At 45.1% G+C, this 15251-nt stretch overlaps 1 protein-coding gene across 1 annotated transcript in view; it reads left to right on the top strand.

Moving 5' to 3' along the window:
- The window catches only part of ZC3H3 (zinc finger CCCH-type containing 3), a 236474-nt gene that overhangs the window by 72710 nt on the left and 148513 nt on the right, over positions 1-15251 (top strand). Inside the window, exon 4 of the mRNA XM_035124913.2 lies at positions 9419-9575. Within this exon, the coding sequence (XP_034980804.2) occupies positions 9419-9575 (157 nt within the window). The remainder of the gene's footprint in view (positions 1-9418; positions 9576-15251) is intronic.

The raw sequence follows: 15251 nt of genomic DNA, 5'->3' as shown, positions 1-15251 counted from the left end.
CAAGCACTTTTTCACATGATGTATAATAATTAACACTTGAAACTCACTGCCATAAGATGTTGCGACAGCGCAGTAGCACAGGTGGAATTAAAAGGGAGATAAGACAAATTCCTAGAAGCGGCAGAGGAGAGATCTATGAATGGCAGTGTCTTGCCATGGGCTTCTCATCTGTATCTGGTAGGCCATTATGGGAATTAGGGTGCTGATGGTGATTGGCCTGATCCATCCACACTCTTCTTACACAAGGAGAGTTCTGAAGAAACTGCCCTAGAGTGGTACCTGGCTACCTGTTTCCCCAGGTCAAGGAGGCTGGAACTTGGGGGATCCATGTTGCTTCAGCCGTGAAGCAGCTCAGACTTGGAGCTTGCCTGCCTCTCAGCCAGGTTGCTTTCATGCCACCCCCTCTCTTCCCATGTAGCTTTGTGCGCAACTAGCTGGACACTTTGGCAGTGGGTTTCAAGGTTGTGCCTGGTTGGCCCTTGGGAGATGAGGAATGGCCTAAGATCATGGCCCAAACTCTGGCATCCTGTGTGTGCGACCTTCAGTCCTGGGGCAAGGAGGCCCAGATCCAATGGCTCTTTGGGGTCACTGGTAGTGTGGAGACCAGTGTGCTTGTGGGGGGAGCTGCTCCCCTTGCTCGTCCTCTACAAGGTGAGCAGGTGAGTGTCTTGCTGGCTTCTAATCTCCAAGGAAGGAGACTCCGTGGTCTCTCCACAGCTAGCTGCCCAGCAGGGCAATGGACTTGTCTGCTCTGTAGGCTTTCCAAAGAAGATCGATCAAAAGAACTTATAGTATAGTATAGGAGAGCCTGGGATGTGGGGCTGAAATTGAGGACTCACCTGTGCTCTCCCAGTTTTGTGCCGATGACTGTTGGCTCATTTGCTTCATTGCAAATAACTACTTTAGGTGTATCTAATCACAGATTGGACATGCTTGGTTGATTTTATGTGTGGTCATTCTATCCTTTTATCTCATTTCTCTTGCTGTCTACTGTCTTCAATGTTAGTATATTTTGTGGTATCTCGGTTGCTGCCGCTTCATGTTACTTTTAAAATCTAGTTTAAAAGTAAATCTCCCCCCCTCTCTCACACACACTGTTGGTCACTTCAGTCTGCTTTCCACAAAAGTGTGGCGTACATTATAAAATAAATAAATCTAACTTGACTTGCAGACATGTTGCAAGGAATACTGAGGGAAGGGTTTCCTTTGAAGGTTTTCCCCAGGAAGAATAAAATGACGGGCTCGTTGAGCTGCAGCTGAAATGTTGCTAAATTAAGCCCTTTGCACAGGATTTGCCGAAATACTAGATGGCATAGAAAGGGGCTGGAGAAAGGCTGCCCTGACGCTTTTGTGAGTGCTGGAATGAAGTTATTTAGCAAAATGGGCTGCTTGGTGAGTGACAACTAAATTGGAAGCTGATCTGTAGAAGGGATGCCCTGGAGACTGACAGGAAGAATGTGACTGGTGTGTTTTGTGAAGTGAGTTAGTGCCAGGGAATTTCTCAAAGCAAATAAGGATGGGGAAGTAGGAACGAGAATTGGTCACTGTTCAAAGAGGCGCACAGCTCTGGTAGCATTCCTGGCATTGCTGCAAGCCAGCCTTTGGCAACGTGGTGCCCTCCAGTCATTTGGCAGTCCAAAACAGCTGGAGGGCACCAAGTCGGTAAGAGCTGGTCTAAGTTCTTGGCTCAGTTCTTCAGCTTTTCCTCTGCTTCTCTTTTCTTAGACATCTAACTGGAGGTTCAATATAACTAATACAGTGGTGCCTCGCTTAACGAATGCCCTGCTTAACGAAATTTCCACTTAATGAAAGGATTTTTCGAGCGGAGCTTGCCTCGCTAGACAAATGCGTTTTACGAAAAATTCGTCTAGCGAATCGCGGTTTCCCATAGGAATGCATTGAAATTCAATTAATGCGTTCCTATGGGCAAAAAAAACACGAAAACAATTCAGTGCATTCCTATGGGATTCGCTAGACAAAATTTTCACTATAAGAAAAGACCCGTGGAACGAATTAATTTCGTCTAGCGAGGCACCACTGTAAGTTCTCAAACATATTTTCGTTGCTATTCCGCTGAAATAATTTACTTTACTGATTGAGCTCCTTGCGGGATGGGAATCCTGCAAGTCTTCAGCTGATGTCACTCTAGTAATGAGTTTTTGGGGATGTGGGTGGCGCTGTGGTCTAAACCACTGAGCTCTTGGGCTTGCCGATCGGAAGGTTGGTGGTTCGAATCTGCTTAACAGTGGTGAGCTCCTGTTGCTCTATCCCAGCTTCTGCCAACCTAGCAGATGAAAAGCATACCAGTGCAAGTAGATAAATAGGTACCACTGCAGCGGGAAGGTAAATGGTGTTTCATTGCCCTCTGGCACTCATCACTGTGTCCTGTTGTGCCAGAAGTGGTTTAGTCATGCTGGCCACATGACCCTGAAAACCTGTCTGCGGACAAACGCCCGGTCCCTGGGCCTGAAAAGCGAGGTGTGTGCCGCACCCCATAGTCACCTTTGACTGGACTTAACCACCCAGGGGTCCTTTACTTTTACCTTTAATCTAGTAATGTTTGCCCTTTTGCAACCCACACTGCCACTTTCAATTGCAGCCACCAAAAAGCCAGACTATAGAACCAGCTTGATTCTGAAAGTAGCACAAAGTTAAAAAGATCCTCAACAACATGTCCAAAGGATGAAACAAAATATTTTTTTTCTTCCAGTAGCACATTAGAGACCAACTAAGTTTGTCATTGGTATGAGCTTTTTTGTGCATGCACACTTCTTCAGATACACTGAAACAGAAGTCTCCAGACCCCCATATACAGTGTGAGGGTGGGGAGGGGTATTCTCAGGAGTGTGGTGGGAATGGGTGTTTGACTGATAGGTGTGGAAACTCGTTGATGACTGTTAACGACTGCAATTAGTCCCACAGGAAAAAGCAAGGGGTGAGATGGCCAAAGACAGCCTCATCATGTATAATGAGATAAGAATCCAATGTCTTTGTTCAGGCCAGGTCTCTCCATGATTCCAAATTTGGTAACGAGTTGCAGTTCAGCAACTTCTCTTTCCAGTCTATTTCTGAAATTCTTTTGTAATAAGACATCTACTTTGAGATCTTGTATAGAATGTCCTGGGAGATTGAAGTGTTCTCCTACTGGTTTCTCTGTCTTGTGATTCCTGATGTCAGATTGAGACTTTGGTGAATCTCCAAAGGGAGGGAATTTCAGATCTGGAGAATTTCAGATCACACCTCTCTTCGTAGTGTGATGATAAAACTAGAAGGGTTCCTTTGCTTACCACTGAAATTGCAACTGGACATGTGGGAGGAGGCTGTGTCTCAAGTCCAGAACCTTTTAAGATCATGCCCCATACTTTGAATGGTGCACGGGAGAAAAGAAGGCAGGAGAGCTCTAGAGTGGGGTATTGCAACCTGCTTCTATTAGGAGAAGCCGTAACAGCTGTAGAGAAGCTGTTCCGTTTCTCAGTGGTTTTAAGGGGCTGCCTTCATGGGTTGCAATACGTCCGGAATTTCCCAGACATAGCCAGGATTCGGATGTCGGAAACAGTGTCCAGGCGGAAATTGTTGGAATGTCGTTTTTGGAGATTTTCCTTAAAAATCGTTCCAAAATGTCATTTTTTGTGTCCGGATCTTCACGAGAGATGCATCCCTCTGATTGGCTGTGGACCTGAAGAGCAAGGGAAGGGGCTGGACCACATGGGAGTCCAAAAACACCCTCCCAATTAATAGCATGGCCTGCCAATCAGCAGCACTTGCCCATCCTCATGTCAAGCTTCAGCTACATGTTTGCTTCACATCATAGAATCATAGAATAGAATCATAGAATCATAGAGTTGGAAGAGACCACAAGGGCCATCTAGTCCAACCCCCTGCCAAGCAGGAAACACCATCAAAGCATTCTTGACATATGCCTGTCAAGCCTCTGCTTAAAGACCTCCAAAGAAGGAGACTCCACCACACTCCTTGGTAGCAAATTCCACTGCCGAACAGCTCTTACTGTCAGGAAGTTCTTCCTAATGTTTAGGTGGAATCTTCTTTCTTGAAGTTTGAATCCATTGCTCCGTGTCCGCTTCTCTGGAGCAGCAGAAAACAATCTTTCTCCCTCCTCCATATGACATCCTTTCATATATTTGAACATGGCTATCATATCACCCCTTAACCTTCTCTTCTCCAGGCTAAACATACCCAGCTCCCTAAGCCGTTCCTCATAAGGCATCATCATGTTATATGATGCTTTTGGATTGTAAGCTACCATGAGCCGAGGGATGGAGTGGCAAAATAAAATTAAAATTCACTGCTTTCTTCAGGAGTGGGCAGGTTTACTCGCTCTTGCCAGCCGATGTTACTCTGGGCGCTGGTTTTCATTCTTGCAGTAGGTTGGAGCAGAACCCCTTGCAAACAATCCTTAATTAACAGGGGACAGATATTGCAGAAGGTTGATTAATATACCTTTTCCCTCAGCTAGTGTGTGTTTTATTACAAGGCAGCAGAAGGTCTTTTAAGCCCAGACTTACAGCTTTAACTTCCTGCCTTTTGTGGGAATTATGAGACTTAACATTACCTTAATGTACCCTTTTTTGTCTTTTAATATACTTTATAGCAACTCTTCTTTTATTAGTCCTTACTGGCAAGGCTTAGTAAAATTATAGCTATAGGTTTTTCTTGGGAGGAACCCTGGAAAGCGGATATGCTGGCATAGCATGGAGCTTTGTCGATGGGAGTCCAAAAATGTCTATTTTTTTTATTTATTTAGAGAGGTGCGCGCGCGCAGCATTGCAACGCACACATCACTTGATTGTACAAAAATCTCTTAAGTGGTTTGCAACGTGGAATTATCCAATACATGCAGACTGGAGTGTGTGTACTATTGCAATGTTGTTGTCCATTTATTATTATTACGTATTACATTTCTGTACTGCCCTTCATCTGAAGATCACAGGGCAGTTTACAATATAAAAACACAAAAATACAGACCACAATAACAAACAAAAACACGCCCCCCCCCAGCAAAAAATACAATGCTTTCAAAGCTAACTTTTTGTTCACATTTTTCCTAGTGCTCAAGGTTGCAAGCCTCCATTTGATAATATATTCTCTTTTCTCGGGAGCCAAGTAGCTTTTACTTATTAATTTATTATTCACCTTCTACGTATTATTCAAGGCGATATGCAAACATGCCGCAAATGGAGCTGTTAGTAGACTTTTGTCACTACACTGAAGTATCATGGTAGAATTTTGCCTCGGAAAGCAGTGGGCAGTATCTCAACCAAGTCATGCTCCATGTAGACCCAATGAAGCCGATGGACTTAAGTTCGTCATGTCCATTGATTTCCCCGAGTCTCATTTGAGTGTGACTTTGTGATTCAGGACCACATGGAGCAAGTCTGGAGGAGTGAAGCAGCAACAACCTCCAGTGACTTGCCAGCACTGGGAAGGAAGTGGGAGAGCTAAGTAGGACTTAGGTCTCTTCACTGGGTGTGAATGGGATGTACTTTTTGGAGACCACTGTGAAACTCCCGGATGGCAGCTTTGAGGAAAACTCCAGCAGACTATCTCTGTCTACATCAGCCGCCTTCCAACTTTCCATGCCCAAGACCCACCTTAATACTCCAGGCTGTTTTAGACCCACTCTAGAAGCAAAAATAGCTCGATTGTTTAGATTTGCTATCTCCCTTCACTCTTCCAGAGAGCCAGTGTGGTGTAGTGGTTAAGAACGGTAGACGTGTAATCTGGGGAACCGGGTTCGCGTCTCCGCTCCTCCACATGCAGCTGCTGGGTGACCTTGGGCTAGTCACACTTCTCTGAAGTCTCTCAGCCTCACTCACCTCACAGAGGGTTTGTTGTGGGGGAGGAAGGGGAAGGAGAATGTTGAGCCACTTTGAAACTCCTTTGGGTAGTGATAAAGCGGGATATCAAATCCAAACTCCTCCTCTTCTTCTTCTTCTTCTTCTTCTTCTTCTTCTTCTTCTTCTTCTTCTTCTTCCTCTTCCTCTTCCTCTTCCTCTTCCTCTTCCTCTTCCTCTTCCTCTTCCTCTTCCTCTTCCTCTTCCTCTTCCTCTTCCTCTTCCTCTTCCTCTTCCTCTGTCAGTCCCTTCTTGATCACAATGTAAGAGTTGCCTTGTAGGGTCAGACCGAAGGCCCCTCTAATCCAGCAGTTTGTCTCCAGCAGAGACCAATCGGATACTTCAGTAATCTTCTCTTGCTTGTCCAAGGCATCTGTCAGAAAGAGGTGCACTGCGTCTGAACACAGAGGTTCTACTGTGGCTCTCTTTGCTGCTTTTCTGTCCAGGAGATAGCTTTGCTGCTCTGGGTACGACTTGCCTTGTGTGACTCTTGATTCACACTACTCATTGGCAAAGGGCCACCACCATCGCTTGCGGGGAGAGCACCCGCTTCGTGTTCAGGAAGGTCCTGGGTTCAATCCCTGCGTCTTTCAGGTAGGGCTTTGAAAAAAGACTCCTTGTCTGAAGACCCAGAGAGCCATTGCTGCCAGTCAGTGTAGACAATACTGAACAAGATGGACCAATGGTATAAGGATGTTTCCTAGAAGTGAAGGTTTGTGAAGTAGACAAGGCATGATTCCTCCTAGTTTGAGAGTCATAGAATCATAGAGTTGGAAGAGACCACAAGGGCCATCCAGTCCAACCCCCTGCCAAGCAGGAAACACCATCAAAGCATTCTTGACATATGCCTGTCAAGCCTCTGCTTAAAGACCTCCAAAGAAGGAGACTCCACCACACTCCTTGGTAGCAAATTCCACTGCCGAACAGCTCTTACTGTCAGGAAGTTCTTCCTAATGTTTAGGTGGAATCTTCTTTCTTGAAGTTTGAATCCCTTGCTCCGTGTCCGCTTCTCTGGAGCAGCAGAGGAGCTAATTCTACTTAAATAGGCCTGAAAATATGGGTGACCAGGCTCAGGGTGTCTGCTACCTGCCTCTGGGCAAAATTTTGGCCCCTTCTCTAGAGAAGTGGACCACCTGTGGACTTTCATTTGGTGCTGCTCCTGATATATTGCCTTTTAGAAGTTGCCTAACTTAGCTAGTAGGGAATATTAAGGTTGCATTTCCCAAGGCAGGCAGAAGACATTCAGAAAAAAAAGATATAGATATATATGGGCCTCCTTTTTTCCACTTTCCACCTTGCAATAATTTTAATTAGAGGATTCCCAAAGGAGGGGGGGGGGAGAGTCATCTCTTCAAATCAGTTATAAAACCAGCAGACTTCGTCTCAGCATGTAGTGTCAGCTTTAATTATCTGGGCAGTTATAGCTGTATGTTATAAAAGTCAGGCAATTAGATGCATTCCTTAAAGCTGTGAAAAAAAATTGCTGGCTATCAAGAAGGGGAAGAAACAGAATCAAACATATAGCTGTTAATTGCATGGGGCATTCAGCAGAAAAAATGGTGTGTATATCACATTGCAAAATATTGTGAAAGTAGAAATGATTAAATACATAAATCTGTTTGGGAGTGTAGATGTCGCGGATAAAGGTGTTCTTTCTAAATGACTGCAAAATGTGTCCAAAGACACTCAATAGCACAAATAGGAAGCATTTGTAATATTCAAGGCAGGCAGGCTAGGCACCCACTGCTCCCCGTATCCTACTGCCCCCCAATGTCTTATAAGTGTGGAATCCTTAGAGGAGGCCAGAAGGTCATCATTCCCTGCTCGCCGGTACAGGAGAAGGCTAACACAATCACACAATTGGATGTGCTGCAATCCAGAGATCAGGGGAGGCTGGCCACAGTGAAATGCCTGCAGGACAGAGCCGGTTGCTCTAAATGACTCAAGCAAGTGAGCTAAGCCACATGCTACAAGGGAAGAACAAAAGCTGTTCATCTGACCAGGGGGGCAGAGAGGTAGGGCAAGGGGCTAAGTGGGAATTCGTAGTGGGAAGTGTAGCTCAGGGCTATTGTGGCAATTGAGGATCGAAAGACCCGGGGCTTAGATGTGAGAGGTGGTGCTGAGTGGGTGTGTTGTCATTGTAGGTATGATGAAGCTGGGTTTGGGTGCTTCTCTTGGTCAGAATTTGACGGTGTTGTGCTTGGTTTGGGGGAAGGCAGCAGTTGCTGGCAAAACGCCACTGAGGTCTGTGCCTGGAGCTCCAGAGAAGCAGCAGGCCGAAGAGTCAGGCACTGCTTCTTTCTGCTAATCTTTTCAAGTTCTGGCAACAAAGGGCTTAGATGAGAAGCAGCCCTCGGAGGGTGCTGAAGGCTTGATTATAGAGGGCGGGTTAGGATGGAGAGACACGGGGCAGCGTTCTGTAGGTTTCACAATCTGCTCCTGGGGAGCACACAGAAGGAACTTCACGGGTTTTCTAGTCCAATGCCCGCTTGAAGCTTCCCTCTGATAGAAACCTGTTCAACCTTTTCTTTGAAAACTCCCATGGAGAGAAATGAAGCAGCGTCCTCTGGAAGCTTGCTTCCCTGCTGTATTGTTCTAGCTGTTAAGATGCTCTTCCAAATGTTCAGCCTATATATCTGTCTTCCCCAGCCTGGTGGGAGTTGTAGTGCAAAACAGCTGGAGTGTACCAGTTTTGGGAAGTCTGGCATATCTTAAATGGCAGGTCTCGGAAAAGGCTTCTGCCTCGACCAACCTTTGCCAACCTGCTGCCCTCCAGATAGCCTTGCTGGCTGGGCTGAGGGGAGGACACCAGGTCCATGAAGGCTGGTCTAGAGTCTAGACCAGGCACCCCCAAACTCGGCCCTCCAGATGTTTTGGGACTACAATTTCCATCATCCCTGGCCACTGGTCCTGTTAGCTAGGGATGATGGGAGTTTTAGTCCCAAAACATATGGAGGGCCGAGTTTGGGGATGCCTGGTCTAGACAATACTGAGTTAGATAGGCCTGTGGCCTTACTCAGTGTAAGATAACCATCAGTTCAGTTTATGCAGAGCGTGTACAATTGCATCTTTGTGATCAAAACCACTGATGGAGGAAAAAAGTTGGTTCCCTCCTTGTTCTTTTGCTGTCCATTCTTCAAAACCCTTTCACAATGGTTGTTACCAGATTTAAAATTTGAGATAGATTAACCAGAGAATTTATTCTGATGTTTCTAATGTGGTTTTTAGGTTCCTGCTCTATCTTGTAATACTTGAAGGAAAATGGGAACATTTTTGCTTTCAGCTGCCATGAGAACTGCCTGATCCTGTAATGCTCTTCCTGGGTTCACAGTTCTGACCATTTTGCACTTGGGGAAAGTAGTCAAAAGTGTAACCTATTGAGGGATATTATAACCCTGGGCTCTGTTTTATTAAACAATGCTCCATTTTGTATGTATGTGTGGATAAGAATTCGTATCTGTGCATTTCAGCAAAGAGTTGATCCTTTTTTCCCACGACCCCAGTCTTGTTCTACATGTTTCTTCAGGCCTGTGTTAATTTCTTCCTCCTCTCTCTTTAAATCCCAGGCTCCAGCTTCCTTCATGCAAGCCCCACAACCAATAAAGTGGTGAACACTCGCTACAGGATTGTGAAGAAGGCGGCAACGTCTGCTCCTTCGGCCTCTGCGGCATCTTTCAGCAGCCCTGCTCACAGCTGGAAGTCTAGAAGGCTCTCGACATCCAGGTAGAATTTCCGACGCAGCTTTGACCATTGTTCCAGTGTTGGTACCATGTTATAGTGGGCATCTGTTTACAACTGCCAATCAGCTAAAAAAAGCCATATCGCATTGTTCTTATGAGCAATGGAAACTGCTTTGCAGATCAAGCGCCTTGCCAAAGTGTTGACCACTTAGGACAGTGTTGGCGAACCTATGACATGCGTGTCAGATGTGACACGCAGAGCCCTCACTGCTGGCACGTGCCCCATCAGCCCATTCGCGCTGTTGTTGTTGTTGTTGTTGTTGTTGTTGTTGTTGTTGTTGTTGTTGTCATTGTCATTCCCCCCCATTTGTTCTCCCGCTCCTCCTACAGCTTGTCTCCGCTAGAGCTTGTCTCCGCTGTTAAAACCCGGATCCTTTGTTGTTGTTGTTGCTGGTAGCCAGAGATTGGATTTTTAACCCTTTCTGTGCTGTTTTTTCTGGCGCTTTGGCAGACTATGATTGGGTGTAACAGCGTTCTTTTTTAAACCCTTTCTGTGCTGGTTTTTTTGTCGCTTTGGCAGACTATGTCGGTGCTGTGTGTTAGTTCCAGCGAAGGTATTATTCGTCATTTATTTCTGTTCTCTTCCTCCCCCAAAAGATGCAGCAGCTTTGGGGCACCCCCCCAAAAAACCTCCAAAATTTGGTCAGCAGCTCCCCCCAAAAAGCTCAACAACTCTGGGCACTTTGTGATAAATAAGGGTTTTTTGGTTTGGTTGGTTAAATAATTAGTTTTTGGTTTATTAAATACAGTTATATATTACAACTATACATTTTTGTTATTTAAACTATAAATATCGCAAAATTATGGTTTTTTTCTCGAAGTGACACACCACCCGAGTTATGCTTGGTTTTTTTGGCGAATTTTGACACACCAAGCTCAAAAGGTTGCCCATCACTGACTTAGGAGAGACCTAAAGCCATGGGGCCGTTAGTGTGGTTCTTCAGCACCTGTCGAACAATTGCTGATTCTGCTGGTCTCTTTCTGGACAGCTTGGGCTAGATGAGGGATGCCATGATGATGATGATGATGATGATGATGATGATGATGATTTAATAATTTATTTATACCCTGCTCATCTGGCTGGGTTTCCCCAGCCACTCTGGGCAGCTCCCAGCAGAATATTAAAAACACAATGAAGCATCAAACATCAAGAACTTCCCTAAACAGGTAACAAAACCTAAACCATGGAAACAAAATTTATTGCTTTTCATATATGCTCCTGCCTTATCAATGGATTCTTTGGGTTTGGGGGTCATCTCAGCCTTCACATCAGTAGCTGATCAATATTTGGTCATCAGTATTTGGTCATCATACTGTATAGATTTTTCTTTCTGTAACCATCTTATTGTGCTTTATGTAAACTACTTTGGGATTCTTCAGATTATGTGACATATAAGTACCCTCCCCCCCGAAAATAAGACATACCCATAAAATAAGCCATAGCAGGATTTCTAGGCATTTCTGAAATATAAGCCATACCCCGAAAATAAGACATGGACTGCGCCGCACGGAGCCATAGCTGCCAAGTTTTCCCTTTTCTCGCGAGGAAGCCTATTCAGCACAAGGGAAAATCCCTTTAAAAAAAGGGATAACTTGGCAGCTATGCACGGAGCCCTTCCCGCTGGAATAAGACACCCCCCGAAAATAAGCCATAGTGTGTCTTCTTGAGTAAAAATAAATATAAGACAGTGTCTTATTTCTGGGGAAACACGGCAGTATACATTTTTGAGGATCCCCCGTGTTAGAAAATGTACTTTCAGTCCAATCCCATGTGCTTGTTCTCATAGGTAAGTCTCCCACAGTTTCTTGGGAGGAGGCTGCATGGAGGAATTTATAGGATTTCATTATTTTCATTATTCCTCTACTAGAATTTGCTTTTATTCATTTTTCTGTTCTCCCCTTCCGGCTTTCCCATTTCCAGCCTGAATAAGTTGCCTCTTTCTCCGCACACTCTGTAGAGGTTGTCATCCCTTTCAAACCTCCCTCCGTTACAAGATCCCTTCAGCGGATGACCAGTTGCAATTTGCAAGCAATTAGTTTAAGGTGCTCAACTATATTACAAAGTTTTACAAATGAGTGTGGCAGCTGGCTTGAAAAGGGGGGGGGAGAATGAATTTTAAAATCAAATAGAATAAACTTCCTCAATTACTTGGTGAAATAAAAGAAAATGCTGATATTCCCGTTTTTTAAAAGCTGATTATACAGTATTTGTTACAGTTTGAAAACAGTTTAAAAATTAAGAACCAGATGCTTTATCTGGGAACTTCTGTCACCAGCAATTTAGTAACACTTGACAGTATCAAAACAATTGCTATTTCAAGAATTTAAAATTGGAGTACAGCATTTACCTTCCTAAAACAATTGATTATCCCACCCAGCCTGCTTAAGAATAGCTTTATGTAAAGTACAGATTCTGTTTATGAAGGGGGAAAGACTGAGACATTGTATATGTGAAGATCATTTGTGCTTATTGTAAAACAAGAGCTGGTTTTCCGTTGGAGGGTATTGCACTCATTTGCAACTCTAAATTCTTCTGGAGGAGGAAATGCTTGAACTGCTAAAGCCAAGTCACAAAGCCCTACTTTATTCTTATTTTAAGCCTGACACAGATGAGATTTATATCATTGCTGTTGATTGCAGCAACGTTGCATTTAGGCGTACTGATAATCTGCCCCTAAATCTGGCGTTGGATAGGCATGCCCTTGGCAGGCCTGGTAAGATCTCTGACCATGTGATTGACACCCCTGGCTTAATGGATATTCCCAAGAATGTGTGAACAAATCTTCCTTTTGATCTGGCTCTGAGAGTTGTGTCATTTCTCTGCCATTAGTCTTTTTATTTTCTAGTGCCCTCCCTCCCTATATTTCAGAAACTTGCACCATTTTTACCCCACCTCTTTCCAAAGGGCCCTGCAGATTTCCAGCATCATGGGGACCAACTATTATATCTATATATTAGCTGCTGCTTTCATCACATGGGTAGCTGTCCCAGGTTCTGTTGAGCAGCTGCATCTCCTGACTATATCCTTGTTACGTCTTCACTGCCTGGCTAAATTTCCTGCGGGTGTCACAGGGGCTGCAGCCGACCTTTTTCTGACAGTCTCCTGGGGGTGGAAGCCGTTCTTCACATGGGCATTGTGCAGCATGAGCCCAGGCTCAACCCCTGGCATCTCCAGGAAGGGCTGAGAGAGCAGTCAGCCTAAAGTCCTGGAGAGCTGCTGCCAGTCAGTGTAGGCGATACTGAGATAGATGGGCTGACTCAGTGCAAGGCAGGTTCCTATGTTCCTTTGCTTCCACTCTAAGGTTTGGTGTGTCCATTCTCTCTCTCTGCCAGCACTATTGATTGACTCTCCGTGCTTTATTTAAGTCCGTTGAAAGAAGCCTATCTTGATGGAAACAGTTTCCTCTTTCTTCGTGTGCTACGGGTGTCTTGCTGAAATGACCATTCTTCCTCAGTTACCTCATCCACAGCAAATGCTGCCCATTTATCGGAGGAGATTGGTTTGCGTGTTTTCTCTCTCCCTCACCTCCCCCCTTTTTGCACGTTGTGTAGGAAGGCCACAGATGCTCAGTGAGAGATCTGGACAAAAGTGCTTCTTGGATGAGCAGAGACTGTAAATAGAAGGGCGGGAGTTCTGTGATAGGTCATCCCCGTCCCCCCCAAAAGTAGTTCTAGGACTTGCCAATTCAACAAGTTGTTGGGAGGGAAGAAGAAGGATACTTCTTGCAGGTTAATTTTTGCCTTAGCGCTTCTGCTTCCAGCTCACCTGGACAGTGGCAGGAGTTGTGGTCTAAAACATCTGGGGAGCCCCACGTTTGCTATCCTTGACCTTTGCGGTCTTAGTCAGCTACCCTACTGCAGGTGCGCCCTCAACATGTGAACACCCTTGGAGAGTAGCCGAAGTGTCCAACATACTCCCCTTGTTCTCGCAGAAGCTTTAAATGCTTGAAAAGGGCTAATGTTTGCTCCAGATCCTGGCCCTTTTCTGCTGTCACTTTTGAACTCAGTGGACTCTGTGATCTGGTATAGCTGGTTTTAAGTCTCACGGCTACCATCAGTTCATTGAAGTTCCTCCCTCGGCCCGTATTTCCTGATTGTAAAAAATGCATGTTGTTTGTGCTTGCTGTGGAATATTACCTGCAGCAAGTACTGTACCAGATTCTGCGATCCCACCTTAGTCTTGTCAATGCTCAGGGTGTCTCTATGGCTGCAGTTTGCAAAGTCTCTTTGTGTTTTACCTCTTGCACAGCCTCTTCACGTGTAGCCAGCAGTAATAATAATAATAATAATAATAATAATAATAATAATAATTTATTATTCATACCCCGTCCATCTGGCCGGTTCTCCCCAGCCACTCCGGGTGGCTTCCAACAGAAGAATAAAACACAATAATCTATTAAACATTAAAAGCCTCCCTGAACAGGGCTGCCTTCAGATGTCTTCTAAAAGTCTGGTAGTTGTTTTCCTTTTTGACACCACCGAGAAGGCCCTCTGCCTAGTTCCCTTCAACTTGGCTTCTCGCAATGAGGGAACCACCAAAAGGCCCTCGGTTCTGGACCTCAGTGTCCGGGCAGAATGATGGAGGTGGAGACGCTCCTTCAGGTATACTGGACAGAGGCCATTTAGGGCTTTAAAGGTCAGCACCAACACTTTGAATTGTGCTCGGAAACGTACTGGGAGCAGTATGGCGGCTGCCAAACCCACTGCCCAGTCCAACATTCAGGGTTGTCTGAGTGATGATGAGTGAGGCCCTGTGTCCTGCCCTTGCGATTTATGTGAGTGAAGCTGACGTGGTTTTGCTCCCCTCGTAGTGAGGCTTTTCACGGGGTCTAATTTTGCTTTGTCCTGTTTCACATTGGCCGGGGCATTGTGCCCACGTCGGGAGGAGTTCCTTCTCCCGTAAAGTAATTGTTTAGAGGCAAAAGACAAATGTGCCTCCCAGAAGGTGTCAGGGGCAGAGGGATGGGGAGAGAAGAGAGGGGAAACCTCACCCTTCTCTCTCCTGCCCCCCTCGACCCCCAGTGCTAAACCCCTTGGTGATTTCTTGCTTTCTCCCCTTATTGCTAGATTGCATTAAACTTCACCCTGCCACTGACTTTTCTGCAGGCAATAGATGGGAGTATATTTTAAATTAATTTTACTGCACTTTTGTAATATTTTTGTTTTAAATAGATTTATAAGCAGCTCGGGGGCTATTTCTACAAATTTATGAAGATAATTTTCACTCTCTTGATAAGGTTAAATTTACACCTGCTATTTCCATATTAATTCACATTGCTAAGTGGATCTAATTTTCTTCCGTTCTTCTATCTGGTGTGTGCGGCCTTTCCTAATGCAATTTCCCCCCTCACTAAATCACTGTGATCGGGAGTCATGATCGAGTTAAATTAACTTAAATTAATTTACTTAATAAGAGCTCCAATGAGGTTGAGATTTATTGATTGTGCTTCTTTCTCACTCCTCCCCCTTTATCTCTTCGGGGAGTTCCTACCCCTCCCCACCTTTTACGTTCCACTGTGGGGCTGCAAAAGAGTGGGGCTTCCTGGCCTTCACCAGCAGCGGCACAAGAAATCCACGGGTCTCTCTGGAGCCCTTGAGAAATCACTTGGGACCAAATCCTGGGGGATGAATTTCAGGTGGTGCTCCTTCGGTGAACTGT

The sequence above is a fragment of the Zootoca vivipara genome, chromosome 8 (assembly GCF_963506605.1).
Source record: "Zootoca vivipara chromosome 8, rZooViv1.1, whole genome shotgun sequence".
Lineage (NCBI taxonomy): Eukaryota > Metazoa > Chordata > Lepidosauria > Squamata > Lacertidae > Zootoca > Zootoca vivipara.
The sequence above is the reverse complement of the archived record's forward strand: the minus strand, read 5'-3'. Positions and strand labels throughout refer to the sequence as shown.